This window comes from Bactrocera latifrons, unplaced genomic scaffold (genome assembly GCF_001853355.1).
Source record: "Bactrocera latifrons isolate USDA-ARS-PBARC rearing strain unplaced genomic scaffold, ASM185335v1 scaffold_99, whole genome shotgun sequence".
NCBI classification, from domain to species: Eukaryota; Metazoa; Arthropoda; class Insecta; order Diptera; family Tephritidae; genus Bactrocera; species Bactrocera latifrons.
The window spans coordinates 858,847-881,985 of record NW_017537700.1 but is presented as its reverse complement, the minus strand read 5'-3'; the positions used below and the strand labels follow the sequence as shown (position 1 = coordinate 881,985).

The following is a 23,139-nucleotide window of genomic DNA, read 5'->3' as shown; positions in this document are numbered from 1 at the left end:
TACGTATACAGGTGATCCAAGTACAGGTACTTTTTTCAAAACCATTTTCAGTGATGATACTCATTTCTGGCTCATGAACGGCCATTTGATACAGTAAAAAAAAATGATTTAGTGTGGCTTGTGGCCCGGTGGAATCATCCGTCCATATTTTTTCAAGAAATTATATCGGTGAGAACGTAACCCTCAATGGCGACCGTTATTGCGCCATGATAACCGACTATTTGTTGAATGAAATTGAAGTTCGTGCTTTCGACAACATTTGGTTTCATCATCATCGCATCAATTATTTTATTCAGAGAACATTTCGGTGAGCAGATAATTTCACGTTTTGGGCAGGTCGGTGGAGCAAAACATCACGCGTCTCATTTGTCAGTTACCAGACGTAATGCTCGAACGAGTCATCGAAGATTGAACTCAACGGATGGACCATCTTCAAAAAATGTATACCAAAAATGTTTTTTTCGAATCATAAAAAACATTCCCCAATAAATTTGAAGTTTCTGTGTTTTTCCTTAAAAAGTGGAGAACCTCGAAATGGCTCATATGTAGTTATGTTATTCAGTTAAATTTTTTTTAATTTAAAATCTTACACGGAGGCACTGTACAGCCGTAGAACAGATTATTATAAAAGAAAACTTAAAAAAGAAAGAAAACAAATTGGGAATTTGTTGAATTGATGCACCGCTCTATTAATTAAAAAGTGCTTTTTGCAGTTCGCGTAATATACAACGGAGTAACGGAGCTGGAAGCGAGCCACATCCCAAAAGTTTGATCTTTTAATTCGTAAATCATAAAATATTTTTTTTTTTTCATCAAAGGACCTCAACAATTCATTGCAGGTATCTGTGTCCAGTCCGACAATATGGAATAGATGAATTGAGAATGATTTGAAAGCTGAGAAAGTTCAACTTCTAAGCAAAACAAAAATATCATAAAAATACTGTCCTTCGCAAAAGGACGATTGTCATTTCCACCTCATTTTAGATTCGTTCCATGAACTACGTTGTTGTTGTTTTTGTAGCGACAAACAACATTTTCTTATTATTTTCTACCTCGTTTAGCATCTTACGACTCGGATGATTCCTTCGTAATCCTGACGGAGGTTTTGGTGTTGTGTAGCAGATATATCGATATAGATAGTTGCTTCTCGTTCTTTCGAAGGCGGCTTTGGCCTATTTGGTAAATAACTTACTACCCACTGTCTAAGTTAAACTAGAGAGAAGTTTTTAAATTAATTCATGGTGAGTGAATGACTACTCACTGGAAATTTATCGATATAATTTTAGCGATTTGCCCCACATACACAAAACCTAAAAAGTATTGTATGTTGGAATCGGTCTACGAGTCCTAATTCTATACTCCACCTTTACGGCTTTTGACGTCATTTTAGCCATGTATAGTCAATGAGGTCAACAAGATCAGATCGTTTTCAGATCCATAAACACATTGCACAAAAATATTAAAATATACAAATTTACATTGGAATTGAACACAGTTTGTTACATAATTCGTTACAAGTGACATTTTCATACTAAAAGTCGGTATAGGAATAGATAATTTTTTTTTTTTCATAACAAAAGCTAAAATTGATGTATAAATATAGTAAAATTTCTATAAAGATAAATGTCTTTGAGACTGCAAAATTTATGTGTGAAAGGTTATGATTCAGAAGAGTAGGACGATCAAGGAAGAAGTTAAATTTTGTAGCTATAGCCTCGGACAATTGTGTTATGAGCAATAATTTGGCAGGTATTCCCGGCACTCGAGTTCAGTAAGACAAGTTTAACGCCATTGCATATGCTCTGAATTCTACGATTTTTTATCATAGCGTGGACGTAACCAGTCTTTTCGATGTGTATTGTGAGTTGAATTGTCCAGTGAAGCACACCGAAAATTATACAAAGCAAAATAAACCAAATGTAATATCGATCAAGGAAAAGTTTCCTACAAATTTTCGTGATGACAAAATATTGAAGATGCTGCAGTTGTTTGCGAGTACGCCGTGCGAAACTGAAGAGTGAGTAGGTACTTTTAATATCACGCGTTAATTAAAATGCAATATTTTGCAGCGTTCCAGTGGAGATGTATTCACTTGTGCTGACGGCGGAAGATACTCATTGGCGGTTTTGCTTCTGTCGTTATGACTTCGACACCAATTCGATAATGGTTATACTGACGCGCCTGCCATGGCATGAGACCTTCTTCAACATGCTGACAACGCTTTTCGAACTCAAGCAAAGACAATCAAATGATTTTCATACATTTCTCACGAATTGTTACAAAGCTGCAGTGCCGCCACGTGGAGATATAACGCTTGTGCCGGTGGGCGGGAGTCGTAAGGTAATTTACTTTTTTTTTTCTCGAAAGAATAAAAGAGTTTAAAAACGCATATATAATTTATTAATTTTTGGTATTATTATTCATACCATAATTATATTTACATTCTTAGATGTTTTCCATCGAGCAACCATCCTTTTATAAGTTACCTTGTATTCCAGTCAATGTGAGTATGAAACTGATTTAGTGGTTGTGCATACCCGGAGTTTTTCTTAATTCGCCACTATCTTGTTTATAGCACAATTTGACTGTATTCTATAATTTGGCTACGCCTAAAATCATGCTATCCATAATTGCTTCGCTTTTGCAAGAGCGTCGCATCATTATCACATCTCATCAGCCGGATCGACATTCCGCCTGCGTGCAAGCCGCCAATGGACTACTCTATCCAATGGAATGGCAACACACCTATATACCCATATTGCCGTTGCAACTTCGCGACTATCTGATGGGACAAATGCCATATCTAATTGGTGTGCCAACTTCGGTTCTAGACACGGTAATTATAACTATTTGCTTGCTATTTTTAACTATGCTACGCCCCCTTTTTGCGTTACAGGTTTGTAGGGGTGAACTTGGTGACGCGATCATATTCAATTGTGATGTTGGCACATATGAAAGTTTTTATGATGATGTGCAGCATTTACCGCACAGTATTGTCAGAAATATGCAAGATCAATTTAGAAACTCTAAGCTGCGCAATGATGAATTCATCTCATATGTATTTCTATTGATGATGGTGCGTTTGGTTGGTAATTACCGGGATGGTATTAAATATGAATCTGATCCATTGTTCTGTGACAATGCTTTTTTGTCCAAGTCTTCTCAAACAAACCACAAATTTTTACGTAAATTTCTGTCCACCTCAATGTGTGTTCACTTCTTACGCACACGTTTAAGTATGATAAAGCATGGATCGATGATATGGGATCGTTTTGAAATGGAAAGTGCCTTGCATTCGCAACGGAAGAAGAGCCGTTGCTGTGGTGGTGTCAAGAAAAAGAAATTTAAAGAAGCAAATGAGATATATGAACCGCTCAATAGTTTTCAAAATCAATTATTTAAATCTTTGGAAATGACGGAGACCATTAAATCGCAATTGGAGCAGTTGCGCAAATGTCAGCAGTATAAAGATGCAAAAACACATACAGATATGAAAGAACTGTTCGGCAGTCTTCGTTATACGTTGGCGTATGCTACCTCAGCATACAATAGCCTAGAAGCACAAAATGTTGAAGAGATGAAAAATCTTGGATATACTGAAATAAGTAATAATTCACATTCGCTCTGACTTGTAAAAAATATAATATATCTGTTTACACAATTTTAGACACAAGTACGTTGAACAGCGATTCGCTACAGGAAAAAAGAGCAAGTTCTAGAACACGTTATGATGTTTGATTACTTCCCCATTTATTGTATACGTGTATATATGTGTGTGTATTATATAACTGTAATTCGTATATGGAATGTCAAAATATAGTGAAATTGTATTATAAGTTTGTTTTAGCTCTATATTTTTACTTGTTTCTATAATAATTTTTTAATTGCTTATCGTGCAGCTGAAAATGCTTTGCCACTGTTCAATGCCTTTGTAATCACTCTTCACTATTCATAAGTTTGAATAACTTCTTTAAACTTTTCCATTTTACTTAAAAACTTTCTTGATCATCCGCTTCCGCTCATCGTTTCCGACAAAATGTCATCTCATAGGCAACAAAGGGAATTTTTAATTTCCCACCTATGCTAAAATAACTGTAATGGCAACCCTGTCATGTCTTGACACTCATCTGATTTGAACTGTCATTTAATTTATTTTGTTGCGTTGATTTTCACACTTTGTACGTTTCTTATTGCATTGCTTTTGTCTCGGGGACATTAATTTTTTTAATGCCTAGCTTGATAAATAATTAAAATAAAAGATATGACGAATAATTTGTAAATATCTAGTGCTTGAATTTCAAACGCAGACGACTGCAAAAAAATCGTAGTTTTGAACGGAAAAATTAAAAAAAGGGAGTCCGTGAAAAAACCCTTTGCAAAAGTGCGGAAATCACTAGTGACGTCGTGCAGAAAAGTTACGAAAAGATAATAAGAAATCATATAAATAAGTAGCTACCAATAGTATTTTATATACATTATTGTAGTGTTGAAATAAATACAAAATTAATAGAAAGTGATTGTGTTATTACATATATAATTTAAAAACATGGTTTCTGCATAATACAACATAATATAAGTGGAAATTCTTTGTGGCAGCAGGGCGGCGACTGCAAGCGCTTCGAGTATGAGTTCCCGTATAAAGTGAGTGCCTTCGACTCTATGTCGCTTATATTGAATTTATTTAATGCAGTGCTAATCTTTGAGTTTAAAGCACATCAAATTGCAATCAAACATTTTTTAATTCCAAAAACCGCTTTAAAAACAAGTTGTGAGATAATGCTGTTTGAAAGAAATTGAACTTGTGACCATGAGAGAATTGCAACGTCAGAAATCCCCCTTCATTCATCACAAGTGAGCAAGGCATCTTCTAACAATTATTATTCGTTGACTTGTTTATACAATTGTGACAGTGTTTGTGTCGTCTAATGTACTACAATTAATCAGTAGGCGTTACGCTTAAGTGCATTTCACCCGAATTGACCAACTTGTCTGATGAAAATTTTTGAAAAAAACTAAATGCTGATTTACTTGAAAAGTGATAAGCGAAACGTTCATATTTCAAGAGTGTTTGCCGTAATTAAATATACATATGCTTAATGTGTCTTATTTTACAGTTTTTATTTAAATTTAATATAACGTATTTGTATTTGTGTAAACGAAATGTGAAATTTTGTTTGCAGAACGGATGTAAAGAAACTATTCGAGTTTTGGTGTGAAGTCGCGCTCGTACATAATGGAGATAAACACAGTACGCCTACGGTCGGCAGTCAGACATCACCGTCTTGTGTCATTGTTGAAAGCTTTCCGGAGGGATATCGCGATGAGAAGACAATGGCCGATATACCCGCCTTTGCGTTTCCCTGCAAAATCGAAAGGTGAGTAGAAAATATAAAAAACTAATAGAATTATGTCATAGCACAAAAGCAAATATGTACCTACTCCAAAAGAATGTAAGCCATGAGCAGGTAAAGTGTGCGGGTAGCACTTCCGGTTAAATTAATCCGGCAAGCATCATAGTCACGTTCGAATGAATACATTTGCTTATACATATGTATGCATAAACATAAGTAAATAAATCCTATACATATCTACTTATGTATGTTTGCATATCCTTATGTGCATTTGAATGTAAGAGTATAATGCGTGCCATTACATTGCTTTACCACATTTTACAGTCCTTCATTGCCACAGTATATTGCCCGCTTTAATTACATTCTTGCATTTGCACAGTTATTTACAAACATGTGTCCATATGTGTGTGAAGGTATGTGTATCGTTGATTTTAAGCGTTTACTTTCAAGTTGGCCAATGCTGTTGTTGTTGTTGTTGTAACGGCAGAATTGGCCAATGCTCTTTGCCGTCCGTCGACTGGTCTATGATTCATTCAAGTATTCGCCCATTACTATGTACATATATATATGTACATATGTACACGTCGATAAAATATACATACAAACACTTAACATTTAATATATTTTGGTATTAACTTCAGTGTTGACTAGTCTTGTTGGCACTATTGGTCAACGTGCGAAAATTAGATTGGATTGCTTTATATCGTTTTATCGCTGGTTGGGAATGTAAAATATTGACTAAATAAACTTTTAATTAGTTGTGCAAATGTGTTCATACTAAAATTCGAAAATTCACTATGCATTCTTTCACTTTTAGTGCTTAATTTGAAAGGTTTTAGTTTTATTTAGGTGTACTTTCCGAGGACCCGACCTAAAAAGTAATCATTTACGTATGTATATAAATATGTTATTACATATATGCATATATATAGTTGAAGAAGTTCCAGAAAAAAATTTCGTAATATTTGATTACTGTGAAGGTACAAACGTTATATAATTGGAAATTTCGGGAATAAAGTTTAAATAATAGGTTAGTGAACAAGCTTTTTAAAATGGTAAAAAGTGAAAACAAAAATCTTAGTAGGTTAAATTAATTGAAAAGTAAGATTAAGTAACGATATGGAAAAACCTTAATTATCAATCAAAAATTTTCACATCAAATCTGAGATTTTTTTAAAAGGCAGTAATATTTATATTTCTTGAAATCTCTTGTTTTTGTGATATAAAAGATCTATGCATTAATATGGCAAATTTTCTCAAAAAATTTATATCATTTTATTTTATATTTCTTTTCCAATGTGTTTTACCTCACTGTTATTTTTTGCTTCCAAAAATTTACTATACTGCTTTATAAATAAGCAATTAAATTAAAATATTTACAAATTCCTAAAATAATTTCGATCAAAGGTTTTCTTAGTATTTTAAGACTCCCGAAAATAATTTAGAACCGCAATATTCTAATAAAACAATTTTATATGCCTTATAAGGAATCTCTACCGTATGCGCACAATTAAACACTCATTTAAAAAAGCAAAACATCAAGCCCTAACTTATTTCCAACAATCGCAAATACTGTTTGTATAAATAAATTACATTGTCCACACTGTTGTTGTACATATGTACATATATTTGTTTTGCAAACAAATTTGCTTTATGTATACATAGTGTAGTTGTAATTATGCACACCTGTTGGCAATGTTTCGATATGTTTGTACTAGCGTATGTGCATAAGTACAAATTTGTATATGTACATATATATGGGTGTATGTATTTATGTAAGGGAGGAATGAACGAATTGCGGGCATAAAAAATTGCTTTCGTTTGGTTGAGGAGTGTGCACTGTGCGTGTTTAATCTTTTTTTCAATGTTTGGAAAATTTTAAGCTCATGTTGGAAAATATTTCAGACCACAACTTCCGATAACGGAGTTAGCTTTGGAAAAAAAGATGATAAAAGGATTTTTTTTTTAAAAATAAAAAAAAAAATTATTAAATAATACTTTTGTAATTTTATTCAAAACTAACTAACTAAAAGCCCTCAAGGGCATAACACAATTTATGAATAACTGTAAAAATTACTATACCATTTTACGCCTAAGAAATACTAATAATCATGAAATATTTCATAACTGAGTTTGTATGCCCCCAAGTCTTCAGCATGTGTATGCATCTCTTTGACCAGTAGCGTTCAGCGCCAAAACCGCTCATGAATAACCATCGCATAAAGCGGTCGGTGTTTTTATTACTTTTTATTTGTTTATTCATACGATTAGTCACAATCTGGTATCTTGTAGACAAGACAAGAGTTTCATAGATACGTACGTATGTATGTACATATGTATGTATGTACATATGTATGCATGTACTATACATTCATACCATATCTTTACCGTTCATATGTACATACATGCATACATATATATTCGTTTAACTGAGTTGCGTCGAAGTTTTTATTTACTAGTTTTGGCTTGTGTTACCATTTATTTCTTTGTTGTAGCTGCTTTTCGCTTTTGTTTTCTTCATTTACTTTTTGTTTCGCTGTAATTTTTACCATTTATGCATAATTTTGTAATTAACTCATATTTTATATTTTCTTATTCGCTTTTGTTAAGCTGAATCTTTTATTGAAATATCATTTTTGTTGTTGTCTTGACTGGTTATAATTTTATATGGGAAACTATATTTTTGTAACAGTAATAAATCATTAGACCCCTCCTAGTGAGTAACATTAGGGTTGTTGGCGTTTAAATAAAATTAAAAAAAGGTTAAATTGGGGAAATTAATTTTTTATTGTTCTTTTGGATGCAAAAGCTGGTGCGGCAGCGAAGGTCCATTCGGAAAGGATCTAATTTGGCAGAAAAAATATTGAATTTATTGGGTTTCGTCGGTTGAAAACAGCCTTTTTAAAAAATTTTTTCTCATATAAAAAATTAAATATTTTATTAGAATTTTTTATTGTTAGAAACAAATTACAATTAACAAATATTTAAACTCGATCATTGGGACGCAATTTCCCTTAGAAAAAAGATGCCTTGGCAGGATAACTCCTTACATTATCATCTAAAGTAAAAAAAATACTTTCTTTAGTTAAACCCTTAACTTAGAACTTGGATAAAAAAGAACTAAAAATTGTATTATTGGTAGACATTTTGACGAAAAAATGAAAATTTCAGTGAAAATGAAATACAAAATAAAAGTTAATCGCTTACTTCCCACGACAGTCTAGTCAACGTAACCGCGAATTTTTATGCGGTCACTGACTTTGAGGAACATTTTCTGGTTCCAAAAGGAAAATAACAAACATTGGTTTGACTACAAATTCTTGCCGATAGCGAAATGAGGGCAACCACATTACAAAAAAAAAAAATKAAAATAAAAATAATTGAATAATATTAGGAATTACTAAACTATCTAAATATTTTTGGCAACGTTATTAAACAAAATGTGTTTTTAATATTGCAAATTTCCAACGAAAATAACTTCGCTCCATTTCACTACTTTTTTACCGTTTCTCCATTCGTTTTTACTCACGTAATTTTTGTTTGAGCAATGAAATGGACGCTTTTTATATTTTGATTGATTTATTTCACTTTCGGTTGTACTTTTTCGTAAATGTTGGGTTTACGCCACCAATATGTATCTGCAATAATTAATGAGCCCAAGGGGCAATGTGATATTGATTGACTATTATGCATTAACGAACGCAATAACAAGAAACAGTAAAGTTGAATACTCGAACATTAACCTGGCTCAAATTATGTGGATCAAAAATATTCAAAATAATCCGGGTCTTCTATGTTATCGAAGAAATCTTGTGTTTCGAGCAGGGACGGTAACAGGTATGAGCAAATGAGCATAAAATTAAGTTTAATAATTATTTTTTAATTTACATTTTTTTCTCGCAAAAAAATTCGTTTTATTTAGATTATAATCTTTCCCTTACAAAATAAAACTTATTTCATAACTTTTATTTATTGCTCACAGAATAATAAATTTCGAGGTTTCCTACTTTTTTCAAAAAAAAAAGGCAATTTTTTCAAATGCAATGGAGAATGTTTATTATTATTCGAAATTACATTCTATAGCATTTATTTTTTGAAGATTATTTCTTTCAAATGTTGCGCATTGATTGATGCGATGAATGGTCTTGTTGAAACCAAATATCGTCGATATCACGATTTTTAATGTCAGGCATCAAATAGTCGGTTATCATGGCCGATGATTCCACCACTTTATAAACCGTACCAAACCGTTGTTGCGACTGGGTGAAACGGCATGAAGATTTTTGGGTTGCTCCTCGTCCCAAATGCGGCAATTTCGCTTGTTTACACATCCTCAAGACCTCACCGCGGAAATTTTGGCCCAAAAACGTTGGATTTTCTTAGAACTATCCCAATGTCGCTTTGGAAGGTCGATCGGCTTCAGTTCTTGAGTTTGTACGCTTTCAATTTAAGATCTCGACGTAAAATGCGTCAAGCCTATCCATACGTCAGTCCGAGTTGCTGCGATTGGAACCGAACCGAATGTCCAATAATGAATGCTAGGTCTCAAGATAGGATTGTGTTGCGAATAGTACTCCCAGTAGCCCGAATATGTTGACTATGTGGTAAGTTGAATTTTCGTAATAAAGTTGAACGATTTGTAAACGTTGTTCAAGCGACAGTATTTTCCAGCTTGACACAACTAACGTGTGAATTTTGAAAAACTCTACCTCTACTAGGATCACCAGTTATATTTTGCTTTGATTTTATTGATAACATTTTTCTGTACCCGATCGGTGGGTGATCCGAGTGTAATGTATTTTTATCGATCAAAACTAAAACGCAATTTTAATATCTTAATATATACATATGTATATATATATTCTTATCTAAGGGGTTTTTCGTTTCCAAACTAACCATGGCTCAGTTTGGATGTTATTTCATAATTAACTAAAAATTAAAGGGAAAGGAAAATGAATAAACTGATTTGAAGGGATCAGCGATACTCTGAATTGTCACAAACACGAATAGCCATAACCAATTTCGAAGCCTAGTCCGAATGGTTTCTTTTATCGTCAGTAGTCCTTTAAAAGTTGTGTGAAAAAATGTTATACAAAAACCGAATGATTCAATAGCAAAAATATGTCGTTGAAAACGGATTGATATTTGTTACCGAAGCTATAATTCGGTTCGTTTGTCAGCTACATGCTAGTGGTCCATGCTGGTTAAAGTCATCTTGTCAAATAAAAAGTTTTCCACACAAAAACTTTATTTTGATTGTTCAGTTTGTATGACAGCTATATATTTTAGTTGTCCGATTCCGACAACCGAGCAACTTATTGGAACGAGAAGAACGCATGCAAAATTTCAAATCAACCTCTCAAAAACTGACCTCTAATGAATTGACCAATTTAAGGTATATACAGAATGACAGAGAGACGGACAAGATAAAACGACAATTTGAATTCATTCACTCTAGTCATACAGTAGGTAGAAAAAATAAGTTATCAAAACAGCCAGCGTTGTTTGAAACGCTCTATACTTTTTCGCTTAATTGAATATAATTTTTTTGCTATATGTTCGGAAAAGACCGTTATCAAAGTACCGTAATTGATGATTTTAGTGGCAACCGCTTATCTGGTAAGACATTTTCGTGGCCTTCTATAAAACTGCTCAGTGACAAAGCGTGGAGAAAGTAAGTTATCAAGTGCAGTAATCAGTGTTTTTCATATTAAAACTTGAAAATAAATTACAAAAAAGCATTAAACGTGCAAGAATTGTTTATTTCAATTTTGAAATTGAATTGGTAACTAAAGTTTTCGTGTTTTTTTTTCATTTAATTTTTTTAAATATTAATTCGGTTTTTTTACGGTAAATTAAAAAAAAAAATTCCCAAAATTTTGTATTTTAAAGAATTAACAAATGAGGAACGTTCAACCATAATTAATTTGCATAAAGATGGTCACTCGCAGCGTTATATTACTGAAAAATTTTATAAAACCCAGGTCGCAATACGAAAAGTTATTGCCGGCTAGAAGAAGGAAAATCGAGTCATCAGGAAGGAGAAGCAAAGAGTTAATAAACGATGTTTGGATATTTCCAACTCTGATCCCCTCAAATCAGTTTCAAAAATTCGCGTACAGCTTATAAAAGAAGGCATGAATGCACACTCAAGCACACTGTCCGTAACAGATTGCACCCAACCAACATTCACAGCCATGTTGCAAGAAGGTTACTCTACCTAAATGAGACAAATAACAAAAACGACAAGCATTTTATAAAGAGGACATATTAAAATCTTAAAATTTTTGACAAAAGTGCTGTGGACTGATGAATCGATAATTTGACCTCGTTATTCCCACTTTGTGGTTAACGTTTGGTGCTCACCCGAACAAGAACTATTATACAAGTCGGTGGAAAAGGGCTTAATGGTTTGGAGGTGGCTATCTGCGAATGGCCCTGTCAATATTGTAATCCTAGAAGAAAAATTTACTGCTGCAATTTATTTAAATATTTTAAAGCAGCACGCCATTTACGAGGGTCATCGACTAATTGGGCCGGATATCCTTCTTCGACAGGACAACGCGCCCATTCATACTGCAAAAATCATCACAGAACATCTACAAAATGAAAATGTGAGTGTATTGAAATGGCCTCCTCAAAACCCTGACTTGCCACCAATTGAAAAAACTTCGGCAATCCTTAAGATCCGTATGACTGAGGAGAAACCCTAAAACTTGGTTGATTTGAAGAACATGTGGAATAATTTTCCTCAAAATTAGTGTTTGAAGCTTGCTAACTTCATAAAATAACAATTGGGTCAACTGGCAAGACGTAATTATGGACATTGTGGATATAAAACAATTTGATAACTTATTTTTTCTACATGCAATTAACTGTATGTATGTTTTCCTTTTATAAAAGCGATGAACTTCTCTTTTATTTTAAAATTATCTAATTAAATACTTTGAAATATGGTCTCAATAAAAAAAAATATTTCGTTTGAAAAATATAAACTTTTAAATTTTATTCACTTCGCTGATTTATATTTCACTTTGATACGTTACTTTTTCTACCTACTGTATATGGCACTTTATATCTCCGATCTCCTTCTAGGTGTTACAAATTTTATGGCAAACTTAATATACCCTGTTCAGAGTGATATCGATACTAAAACTGATTTACAGACCGATATGATTTTGTAATATATAGAACTGATCTATTGAAATTAGTTTTTATTAAAAGCTTACAAACATTTTTGAAAACAAAACACTTTTTGCTATTAAGTCTGAGATCTCTTGAAATTTGTTCTTCTCCAGTGAAGAGGGGGAGGTTTGGTTAAGACGGAATATTGACATTTCGACCCTTTAGACATTGTATATTTCGGCAATTTGAGCCGAGAACACAAAACTTCGCTAGTTGTATCTTTCCCTTGCGAGGTTACGCAAGTTGTATATCCCAAAAGTAGACAGGTCGCTTTGCACTTGGTTCCTGCATTGAATGCATGGCGGCCTTTGCTTCCATTGTTTACTCATAGGTCTCGATTCGCTAAGAATTTTAATGTGACTTTGTCTTATCCTTCACCAAAAAAATCAACCTCTTTCGCGTCATCTTTTCTAGCATATTATTAAAAAAAAAAGACGCACGAGAGGGACGCCTCGCAGAGGTCCTTCCCCGTTATGACGTATCTGACGATTTTGCTTAACGTCACTCTGCATCAGTTTCGCGGAAATACCAAATTTAGAAATGGCGTCGAATAGGCAGCTCCTTTTGTTGTACTAAAGCCGCCTTAGAGCTGACCTCGTCTTGGTCAAATGGCGGGATATCAATGTTGTCACCGTAGATTGTCGCTGCGGTTTTTTTTATTCGTCGTTTCACTACTTTCGCCATTTAGAAGTTTCGAGAGGTGTTCCCTCGTAATTTCGAGTGTATTCTGTGTGTCTGTTATTAGGTATCCATTTCTGTCCTTACAAAAGCCGGCCATTTTCGTAATTTCTCATACAGTGTTTTTCTCTACAGTGACTGTGAGGCATTCATCATCATAATAAGTATTTAGGCGTGTAGTAACCTTACACCTCCGCCGCATCGGTATGAAGAGAACTGGAGAGTGGGACTGGTGAAATGTATTTCTTAGTGAAATTTTCGTCTGTTTAATTAAAAAGTCTTTAGTGCTCTCTCCATCACATGCAATTCTTTTTTTAAAGATCTCTTCTTAAGAGGACCAAATGTGTTAAAGGTTATATTCCGACCGACGCAAAATACTATACATAGATTTATAGAAAAAGCTTCAGAGCGTATGAATTTTTTCGGAGTAAAGGTTCTCATGAAACTAGTTCATCTCTAGTTCATGGTTAACATCAAGTATTGAAAAGCTCGATCAAATGTAAGTCTATATTACTGTATTTGTTTATATGTATATCTCACATTTCTTTCTGTATTTTTTCACCAGAAAAACTGACAAATGCATGCGATAAAGCAAAGGTCTTGTACTTTGAAGTATTATTACGGTATTTTTAGAGCGATGAGTAATCGTTTGATGAGCAACAGCTTATTAGAAATGTTTGTGAATAAGTGCATGTTAACTTATACCACAAATGTACTAAAAACAAACAAGATACGCTTCAAACCGGTGTTTGTACGAGTACATAACTGGAGACATAGTGAACCATAAAAATCTATGCACATAAACATCTAGTTCCTACTGCAACTATTACTAATGCATGTGAACAATATGATGTATAGTACCAATTAGAAGACACTTGAGGGCCAGCGGAAAGTGGAGTTTCTTGATTTTAATTTATTTTCAATTTGCTGAAACCAAACGCTATTGAAAAGGATACGTCTTCGCCGTAGTAATTTGTAATTCAACATCTTTTAATATCGTTGGCCATTAACAGTTACTATTACACCGTTTTCTTCAAGGAAGTATGGCTTAACAAAACACCTTGATGAATTGCACACCACACAGTGACTCGTTCGGGTTGAAGTTACCACTCGTGGATGATTTCTAGATTTGATGCATTCCATATACGCCAATTTTGCTTGTTTACATTTCCAGTTACATCAAAATTGACCTAATCAGACATAAATAGGCAATTTATCAAGTTATTGCTTTCTTCTAATTTTTTGCCAAAAATATTTAACAACTTCTTAGCTTTGTTTGGACATAAATGTAACCTTCATTAAGCCACTTTTTATTATCAGCACCATTTTATTTCATCAAAATTACTTGTTTGCCATTATTTTCAAAATACCAAACTTTGCGTAAATTCAAATGCTATATCACACAAAACAATTGTCTGACAGCCGCCTGTTAAAAGTGCATTCAATTACAGTGGTCTGCTTTATAGAAACGATACGAACTTTTCACCCAGCCGGGTATTTGTATTTGTTAAAGTGTCGCTTCCTTTTGTTGTCACTTTGTAGATGGACCAGTTTTTGATTTTCGCTGGGAATTTCTAGTGTTGCGTCGTATAAATATAGCCTTGTTTAGGTTGCGAATGAACACGTGCATTTACAATAAATGCTTTATTCGATTAATTATTTCCGTGCCTCGTCCGACACGTATATACTTAATAGTATTCGTTAAAATGTTGTGGCTCTAGTAGAAGGTTCAAAAATTTATTAACATACAGAATATTTCGTATCTTAACAACGGCTGTCGACATAGTATGTTACATTTAAAAACCGCCGAAATTAGCCCACTTTTCTTAAGACACACTTATTTTCATGACCCTTTATATCGAAGGGACGATAAATTTCGCTGACTACAAGATGATTTTATACCGAAAATAAATAAATAAACTTTTTGATGAAATCTGAAATTATCTGCTCACCGGAGTGTTTTCTCAATAAGTCCATTAATTGATGCGATGTTCCCACACAACGCCATTTTGGTGAAACCAAATTTCGTCGAGCCCAAGAGCATCAATTTTAGGTATGATATCGTCTGTTATCATAGCGGTATAACGGACATGGTCTATTCCATGGAATATTAGCGAACTTAGCCGACTATGTTGACCATAAGTTGAGCGCTGCGCATTCTTTACAGAACGTAAAAAATACCCATACTAGTTCAAAATAGCTAAAAAATCCATTTTACATTAGGCAAAAAAACTAGTATTTTTGTTCCAGCTTTTTGAGACGAAAAACTAATATCTTCCGTACTAGTTCGATTAAACCTTTTTAGTGGCAAACTAGTTTTTCGACTAGTTTGACAATTGACTACTTCCTATTTAGCTGCAGTTGTGGAACATCTTCTGCAGTAATTAATAATAGTTTAATTAAATTTTGCAATTTATTCATTCATTTCTATTTCTTATATCACATTTTTGCAGCGATTCTGTGCAATCGTACTCCTTCGTACTCACAACAGACGATTCCAAGTGGCGGTTTGGTTTCTGTCGCCATGATCCGAAGACGGACACCGCAATGGTAATAATCACATATTTGCCATGGCATGATACATTTTTGCGACTGCTGACGCTGCTGGCCGAGTTGCGGCGCTGTGATGAGACCACCACAACGAGCATCAATAATGCCAATGATGACTTTCGCACTTTTCTCGCCGAGGCGTATAATCGCGGTGTGCCCGATCCGGGCGGACACTTGAAATTATTCTATAACGGCGGACAAAATGTAAGTTCACACATTCACAGTACCGAGTGTGCCACTGTATGTATGCATTTCCAGTGGTTTAATCTAATCAAATGAATTTCTGTGCTCGTTTGTTTACAGTATTTCGTGTTTGAGCGACCGCTGACGTTTCAATTGCCCAGCATACCTGAGAATGTAAGTCACTAGCCACACTAGTATTTATTAATGTGTGTGCAATGTTAATATTAAAATTTTTTCTTATTTTCATTTCCAGCACAATTTAAATCTGTATTATAATTTTGTGGATCCAAAGAATATGATTGCTGTATTCGCAGCAATGCTGGCTGAGCGTCGCATCATTTTCACATCGCGCCGCCTGGATCGTTTGTCGTCGTGCATACAAGCGGCTAATGCGTTCCTCTATCCTATGGTTTGGCAGCATATCTTTATACCAGTGTTGCCGATGAAATTAAAAGACTATTTGAGTGCGCCCATGCCATATCTGATTGGAGTGCCGCAAACAGTGCTCGAAACGGTTCGTAAATATATTAAAAACACTTCGAGTATGTAATTTTTACATAATCAGAAAACATGCATGCTTTTCATATTGAATTTATGTATTGAGACCACTATAGAAACCTTTCTAAATGGTAAAAAGTAAAAAAAAATCATAGAAGATAAGTTTACTCCGAATTCCGCGAAAGTAATCTTTTTGTGTTAGATAGAAATAATACCACAAAAGCTTGAATGTTTGATGAATTTTTCACATTAATTTTGAGGTTATGTTAAAAATTATAGTACTCGTAGTTTTATCGAAAATTGAGGTTAACCGTTTTTGATCCTTACAAATTCAACCACGCCCGTCCCATTCCTCTTCCCGATCACAGATAGGCCCCCGTAAATTATTTTTCCTATAATCTTTGATATTTTATCTTTCGTTTCCAATGTGTTTAATTCTACATGATAGTTTTTGTTTTCGAAAATGATGTACCCTGGTTTAATGTGATACAATCTATGTGTGTTAAATCAATACGAAAATGTAGGAATCTAATATTGTCTACAAAATTAACTATACTCCTATATAATCTTAACTAAACACACACTGGTAGTCATACTTCGACTGACAATGGCAAATCTCCAAGTGTTTTTCCACCATAAAAATCTTTTCAGTCAGCCTTGAGAGCTTTTTCATCTTTTTCATTACCAAGCAGTGTTTTAAAGTGAATTGGAATTTTACTTAACAAAACTTAAAATTTTGATCTTTCCATAAATTTATTTTGGGATGCTATGATGATCTTGTTTGTATTACTGGCTTTCGGATTTCTTTAGTAGTACCCTTCTAACACATTCGAAACATATGTAAAAGGCATACTATAAAGTTATATTAACGGTGATCATGAAGAGCCGGCTGAACCGAAAAACTCGCCTTGGATATTCTAAAAATATATTAAGAGAACATATTGAAGATTAATTACTTCTTCGTTCATTTGCGGTTCATGTACGAGTGCAAGGTCAACCAAATTAAGTTAAAAAGCCGCCAACCGATGTCAGTAGTATTTTCAAGACTTTTCGGGGAGGATATATTGTTTAATTTGTACAAAGAAATTCAAGTTTTCCTGTTTTACCTTTTCAACCGAAGCGCCTGCCATTCATAACCGACCCTAGGCCATCAGATTCTCAAAACAAAGTTACTATTGTTATTTTTCTAGCATCATTTTTAATTCTACAATGAAATGGTAATTATTTGTAATACTTTTTCTACCGCCAGATGACAACCGATGAACTTGGCGAGGTTGTGATACTTAACTGTGATACGAAAGTGTTTCAAAGCCCCTTCGACGACGTACGCGAAATGCCAGCGGATATTGTATCACAAATGAAGAAACAGCTCAGCCATTCGAACGAGCATATTGGCGATCGTGTTTCGAAAATTTTCCTCGGCGTACTGGTGCAACTGATAAGCGGCTATCGCGATGCTGTGGAGTTTCGTGAAACGGGCAAGACCTTCAACCGTGATAAATTTATCGAATCTCGCCCGAAACACTTGCGTCCGTTTCTAGCGAAAATGATGGAGCTGCAAATATTTCAGCAATTCATTGATGAACGCCTGCAAATGCTCAACACCGGTTTGGGTTATTCGGATGAATTCGAATTGGAGACGGCGCGTTATGCCGAGAAAATGAAGAAGAAACGACATTACGAATTTCTGAACAATGTCAAGGAAAAGGTGAGCGCCACTCGAATACCTCCTCAATAGAATTTCAATAGAATTAATTTAGTTTTGTGTATATTTTCCAAATTCTACGCTTGTCAGTAGGAATTCGTATACAAAGATAAACATTTTATTGCTTGTCGCTTGAAATATGGTGCGGGTGGGTGAAGGAAACTGAAGTGTGCTATCAATTAAATGCTGCAAATGCTTATTGCAGCTTCTAACTGTACGTTGCTCTACAATTCAGTTACAGCTATGCATTTCATCATTTCGTATGTGTCGAAGTTATTTGTAGTGATTACGGCAAAAGGAGACAGCTTTTATCATGGGATGTCTTGTTGTTCATTCATACACACATAGATATAAACAAAGAGTATTTTTTTTCATTTACATCTTAATTGTGTGTGAGTTTATTTTATTTAACGCCACACATAAAATGTATTCTGCATGTTTTTTTTTTATCTGGAAACTGGATTAATGCGAATTATTTAAAACATGTTTACACTAAAAAAAAATATTATTATTATTATATTATATATATGATTAATTATAAGTGAGAAAGTTACATATATTTATATATATATCATCGGCGGACTAATTCAAATATTTAGTATCGCTTGGCCTATTTTGAGTCAATTGAGGCCTTCAGTGCCTTCAGCGAATTAAGGTTTTTCTGGTTTCGGCTCATTGTTGACGTCATATTTACTTAAATAAAGGCACGCCTCGTCACCAGTAATGATGAGCCCTGTAGTCTACGTGGTTTTTGCAAAAGATTGTAGTCTTTTGCTATAATTGACTTGTTTCATAACCCAAACATTAACCGAAATGCGCTGAGTCGATCCATAAGAGATGCTGATATCCTTTGCAATCTCTCTGATGCTAACTCGACGATTTTCAATAACTCTTTCTCTAAATTTTTCGATGTTATCATCATTAACAGAGGTCGTGTGAATGCTTTGTTCAACTCAAATGCTTTTGTTAGTGATAAAGTAAATTATCCAAAACAATACTGAAACTTTTCAACGATTCCGCAATTTTGGATTCCATTGGAAAGAAAATAATAAATTTTAACAAGAATTTTGTATGTTCTTGGAAATTAAAATTTATCAATTCGGTTTGCGCACGTAGTTTAAATGGACCAGTACGAGACAAATTTGATCGATGGTATATGTATGCCCACGTGAGAGGAATAGGAAACTTAATTTAGTAGTCTGAGACTTTTTATTACTCAATCTGTTTATGTAAAATTGATTTTTCAATTTTTGTTTGAACTTATGGAACTTTTAATATAGAGTAGAATTGCAGTACAATATATTACTTATAATTAAAATTACAACTATTTACTTTGAAATATATCGTCGTAAAGAATTTGATACTTATTTTATTTTTCGAAAAAACATGCCTCAACTAATCTTTGGCTCAACTACTTGTATGTATAAAAAAAGACGATAACTGCGGTGGAGAATTTTTTCAAAATATACATATATCACACACTTATTATAACTGATAAATAATTATTTTGGTGAAACTCCTCTGTGCATGTACATACATATGTATATGTCTGTATAACAACACCTGAGGTGATTGAAGGCAGATTTTGCATGGTACAAAAAAGGGATCGCGGAAAAGGCAATAGATAAACAGATATATTTGAGTTTCGCACATGTTTGATACGGACCTACCCTTATTTCCAACGATTTATTATTTGGGTTTTGTTTATACCCTGAACAGGGTATATGGCTCTAAGTTTGCTAAAAAGTTTGTAACACCCCCCAGAAGAAACGTTAGAGATTCTGAGCTGAGCTGAGTCGATTTGTCTGTATATACGCAAACTAGTCCCTCCGTTCTCTCCAAAAACCTGCTAATTTATCGGAACAGCCGACACTATAACATATGACTGCCATACAAAATGAACAATCTTAATAAAGTACTTGTGTGGAAAGCTTTTTCATTTGTCGAGATATTTTCACTAAATTTGTCATTTGTTCAATATAACGGTGTAATGTCCGAAGAAATTGTCGAACCACTATAGCATACAACTGACATATAAACTGACCAATCAAATTCATGTAAAGAATATTTTGCGTTTGAGAGGGGTATTAAAGATGTAATCGAAATTAACTTTTTCTTGTTTTTATTTATTTCGCCCCAGACAGATAAATTTCATAATTTTATAACCATCATATCACAACTTTGAACTGTACCCGTATTGGGTTTTACCTTACCTACTTGTATTCACTAAGGCCCCACCATGAGAGATACGGATAATATTTCGCTTTCCACACCTTCTTGCAGTTCTAGTACTAGGGTGGTAAAAAGTTATTTAGTTTTCAAAGAAAAAAGAAAAATTTTGAATGAAATGGTATATGTTTTTCTACATATGTATGTAGTCTCCTTTTAGCGGTATACACTTGACCCAGTGATCCTCACCCGTCCGAAAAATTCGTCTTCTGTAGGTATGCAGGGTAGGCCTTCTGGAGGCGACAACATCCCCATACGACTGAAATTTTTGTCCGGTAAATCGAAAAGAAGTCGCTGGCTGTGGCCGGAGGAGCTGTGAATGTTGCATTGTTATGGTGGGTATTTGGTGTCAAATCAGCCGAATATTTCGCTATAATAGATCTATGTGACCGTTTTGCCCTGCTACAGGTGGTCGAATAATACATTAGCCGCTTGTTATGCGGCGAGCAAACGGGCAGTTATCTCATATTTTAATTTATTCTTAGATTACACCTTATATTGAGTTTACCACGAAGTTTGTAACACCCATAAGGAAGCGTCGAAGACCCTATAAAATATATATATAAATGTGCCCGTCTGTATATACGCGAACTGAACAATCAGTTTTTGAGATTTCGTTTTGAAATATTGCACACGTTCTTCTATCCGATAGAAACTACTCATTTAACGGAAATGTTGACATCGAACCATTGTAACAAGTAGTTGCCATGCAAACTGAACTATCAAATTCTTGTATGGAAAAGTTGATTATTTCCAAGATATCTTAATGAAAAAATTGTTCAAGGCAACGTTACAATATGTAAAGAAATTTTTCAGATCGGACCACTAACGATCAAATTCTTCTTGCTATAGTTGTTATTGTTATATTTAAGCTGAAAAAATATTTTCACCCAAGAGCATTTATTACCAGGTTGAAAAAATTATTACTTATACATACATACATATATGTATGGTATAGTCAAATATTATATAAATAAATGCTTCATATATAAAATTTAATTATTGCATATTTCACTTTAAATTATCAAGTGTCGTATTTTCATTATACACATATTTAATGGAGCACTTTATTCTATTAATATATTATATATTTTATATATTGGGTCTATAATTCCCAGCCACTTTTTCCAAATAGTTGTTAGCTGTTCTTGTGACATTAGACCGATTATTATTGTCTTGATGGATTATTACCATTATTGCCTCGTGTTTAGTCGCTAATTCCGGGTGTTTTTCGGCAATCGCTTGCTTAAATGTAATAAGTTCTTGTGCCCCATTATTGATTTCACCCGGTTTTAGAAACTTATATCTCAACACGCCCTTCTAATTCCACCAAATACAGAGCATTACCTTGGCGTCATGGATATTCGGCGTTGATTTGTCAGATTTCACATATAATTTTTTGCATTTAGGGTGGTCGTAATGAATCCATTTTTAATCACTAATCACAATCCGATGCAAAAACGACTTACTTTGTAGTGTTGAAGCAGCATTTCCTAAATGAAAGATCGTCTTTCGACGCATCTTGGTTTCAATTCAAATTTCTTTGATTTAGAATGTACTAGGCTGCTTTTAAATGTCTTGTAATGGCTGCCTAAGTGACTCCGAATGACATTGCGAGCCCTTACTCTGTTTGGCTTTATCAAGTAAAGCTTTCAGCTTCCACATTTCTTTTAACTCGTCTTCTATGTTAAAATCACCACTTTTCAATTGTGTAAATAGTTAACTACAAACTTCCAATAAAATACGTTGTCTTTCGACTGACATTTTCTTCATATTAAAATAATAAAGAAGGATTTCTCGCAAAAACACTTAAAAAAGCGCACAAGAACAGTAGCTTTCTCATGCATATTCGGAGCAATGGTCAACTAATCAATTTACACCATCTCTTAACAAACCGTCAGAATACAGTTATAGACCCAATTATATCATTAAATTTCTCTGAATTATTACTTACCAGGGTTACCTTGAATTATTATTTTTGCTTTATTTATATTCCCTAATATGGAATTAAAAATCTAAAATTTGATAATTAAATTTTAATTTTTAAACTCTAATGTTGGAATTAAAAATCTAAAAATTTATTTTATTAAACATCTAAACATCTAAAAAAATTTAATTAAAAAAAAAATTATTTAAGAATTAAAAAACAAAATTGAAAACTTACTTACATAAATTTAAAACTTTTTTTTAGATTTTTATCCCAACTCCTTAAAAAATTTGATAATTTGAAAAATATTTTATCCCAAAATCGATACTATAAAGTGAAAAACCAAAATTTTTGCATTTCCATATATTTTGGCCAATTGTAGGTAGAAATATAGCTCTTTAGTTATTTGTCTACTTAAGAATAACTTTTTCTTTTTACTTTATATGTATATTAAATACTATTTTTTCTAAAACTTTATTTAATCTATTTTTACAGTACAATGCGGTATGTCAGAAGTTTTCGCAAACAAATAATCTCCCAAACCATTAAAATACAAAAAGCAAAAAAAAAAAAGAAAATAAAAAACAAATCCAAAAACATATATTATGATTGAAAGAAAAGTTCCTCGTCACTCAGTACAGCTATAAATGCAAAAACAATCTCTATACACTCACTTCTAAAAGTTCGTAAATTTTCCTTTTTATATACAACTTTTTCATTTGTTTCCTAACAAAATAGTTTAGCGAAATTTTGTGTTTATTTTTTTTGTTTTATTTTTAGCTTAACTAAAACATGTGGATTTTTTTCTAGTTATTTTTTAAAAATAATTATAT

General features: G+C 33.5%; 2 protein-coding genes across 12 annotated transcripts in view; both read left to right on the top strand.

Annotated features, from left to right (window-relative positions):
* The first annotated feature begins 1,564 nt into the window (after window positions 1-1,564).
* LOC108978005 (DENN domain-containing protein 1B-like) lies at window positions 1,565-3,792 on the top strand. Of its 2 annotated transcripts, none has more exons than XM_018948038.1 (7): window positions 1,565-1,749; window positions 1,829-2,017; window positions 2,070-2,340; window positions 2,450-2,503; window positions 2,576-2,836; window positions 2,897-3,605; window positions 3,668-3,792. In XM_018948038.1, exons 2-7 carry the CDS (start codon window positions 1,977-1,979, stop codon window positions 3,736-3,738), a joined length of 1,407 nt encoding a protein of 468 aa, XP_018803583.1. In that variant the 5' UTR covers window positions 1,565-1,749; window positions 1,829-1,976; the 3' UTR covers window positions 3,739-3,792. The 2 variants fall into 2 exon arrangements, with proteins under 2 accessions (XP_018803583.1, XP_018803581.1); XM_018948036.1 differs by having other exon boundaries at window positions 1,565-1,771.
* A 382-nt stretch (window positions 3,793-4,174) lies between these two features.
* The window catches only part of LOC108978020, a 31,494-nt gene continuing 12,529 nt past the window's right edge, over window positions 4,175-23,139 (top strand). For 2 of the 10 annotated variants that reach the window (XM_018948087.1, XM_018948086.1), the window contains exons 1-7: window positions 4,175-4,641; window positions 5,181-5,375; window positions 15,668-15,968; window positions 16,068-16,121; window positions 16,201-16,461; window positions 17,695-18,153; window positions 22,802-22,810. In XM_018948087.1, the coding sequence (XP_018803632.1) occupies window positions 4,625-4,641; window positions 5,181-5,375; window positions 15,668-15,968; window positions 16,068-16,121; window positions 16,201-16,461; window positions 17,695-18,153; window positions 22,802-22,810 (1,296 nt within the window). In that variant the 5' untranslated portion in view covers window positions 4,175-4,624. Of the gene's footprint in view, window positions 4,642-4,708; window positions 4,852-5,180; window positions 5,376-15,667; window positions 15,969-16,067; window positions 16,122-16,200; window positions 16,462-17,694; window positions 18,154-22,801; window positions 22,811-23,139 lie in introns of those variants that run through there. The other 8 variants (XM_018948092.1, XM_018948089.1, XM_018948091.1 and 5 more) reach the window with 6 other exon arrangements.

Coding starts and splice junctions, on each gene's coding strand:
- LOC108978005 (XM_018948036.1), top strand. CDS start 1,731: ATGAGCAATAATTTGGCAGGTATTCCCGGCACTCGAGTTCA. Junction 2,018..2,069: donor ACGCCGTGCGAAACTGAAGA/GTGAGTAGGTAC, acceptor AATATTTTGCAG/CGTTCCAGTGGAGATGTATT. Junction 2,837..2,896: donor CAACTTCGGTTCTAGACACG/GTAATTATAACT, acceptor TTTGCGTTACAG/GTTTGTAGGGGTGAACTTGG.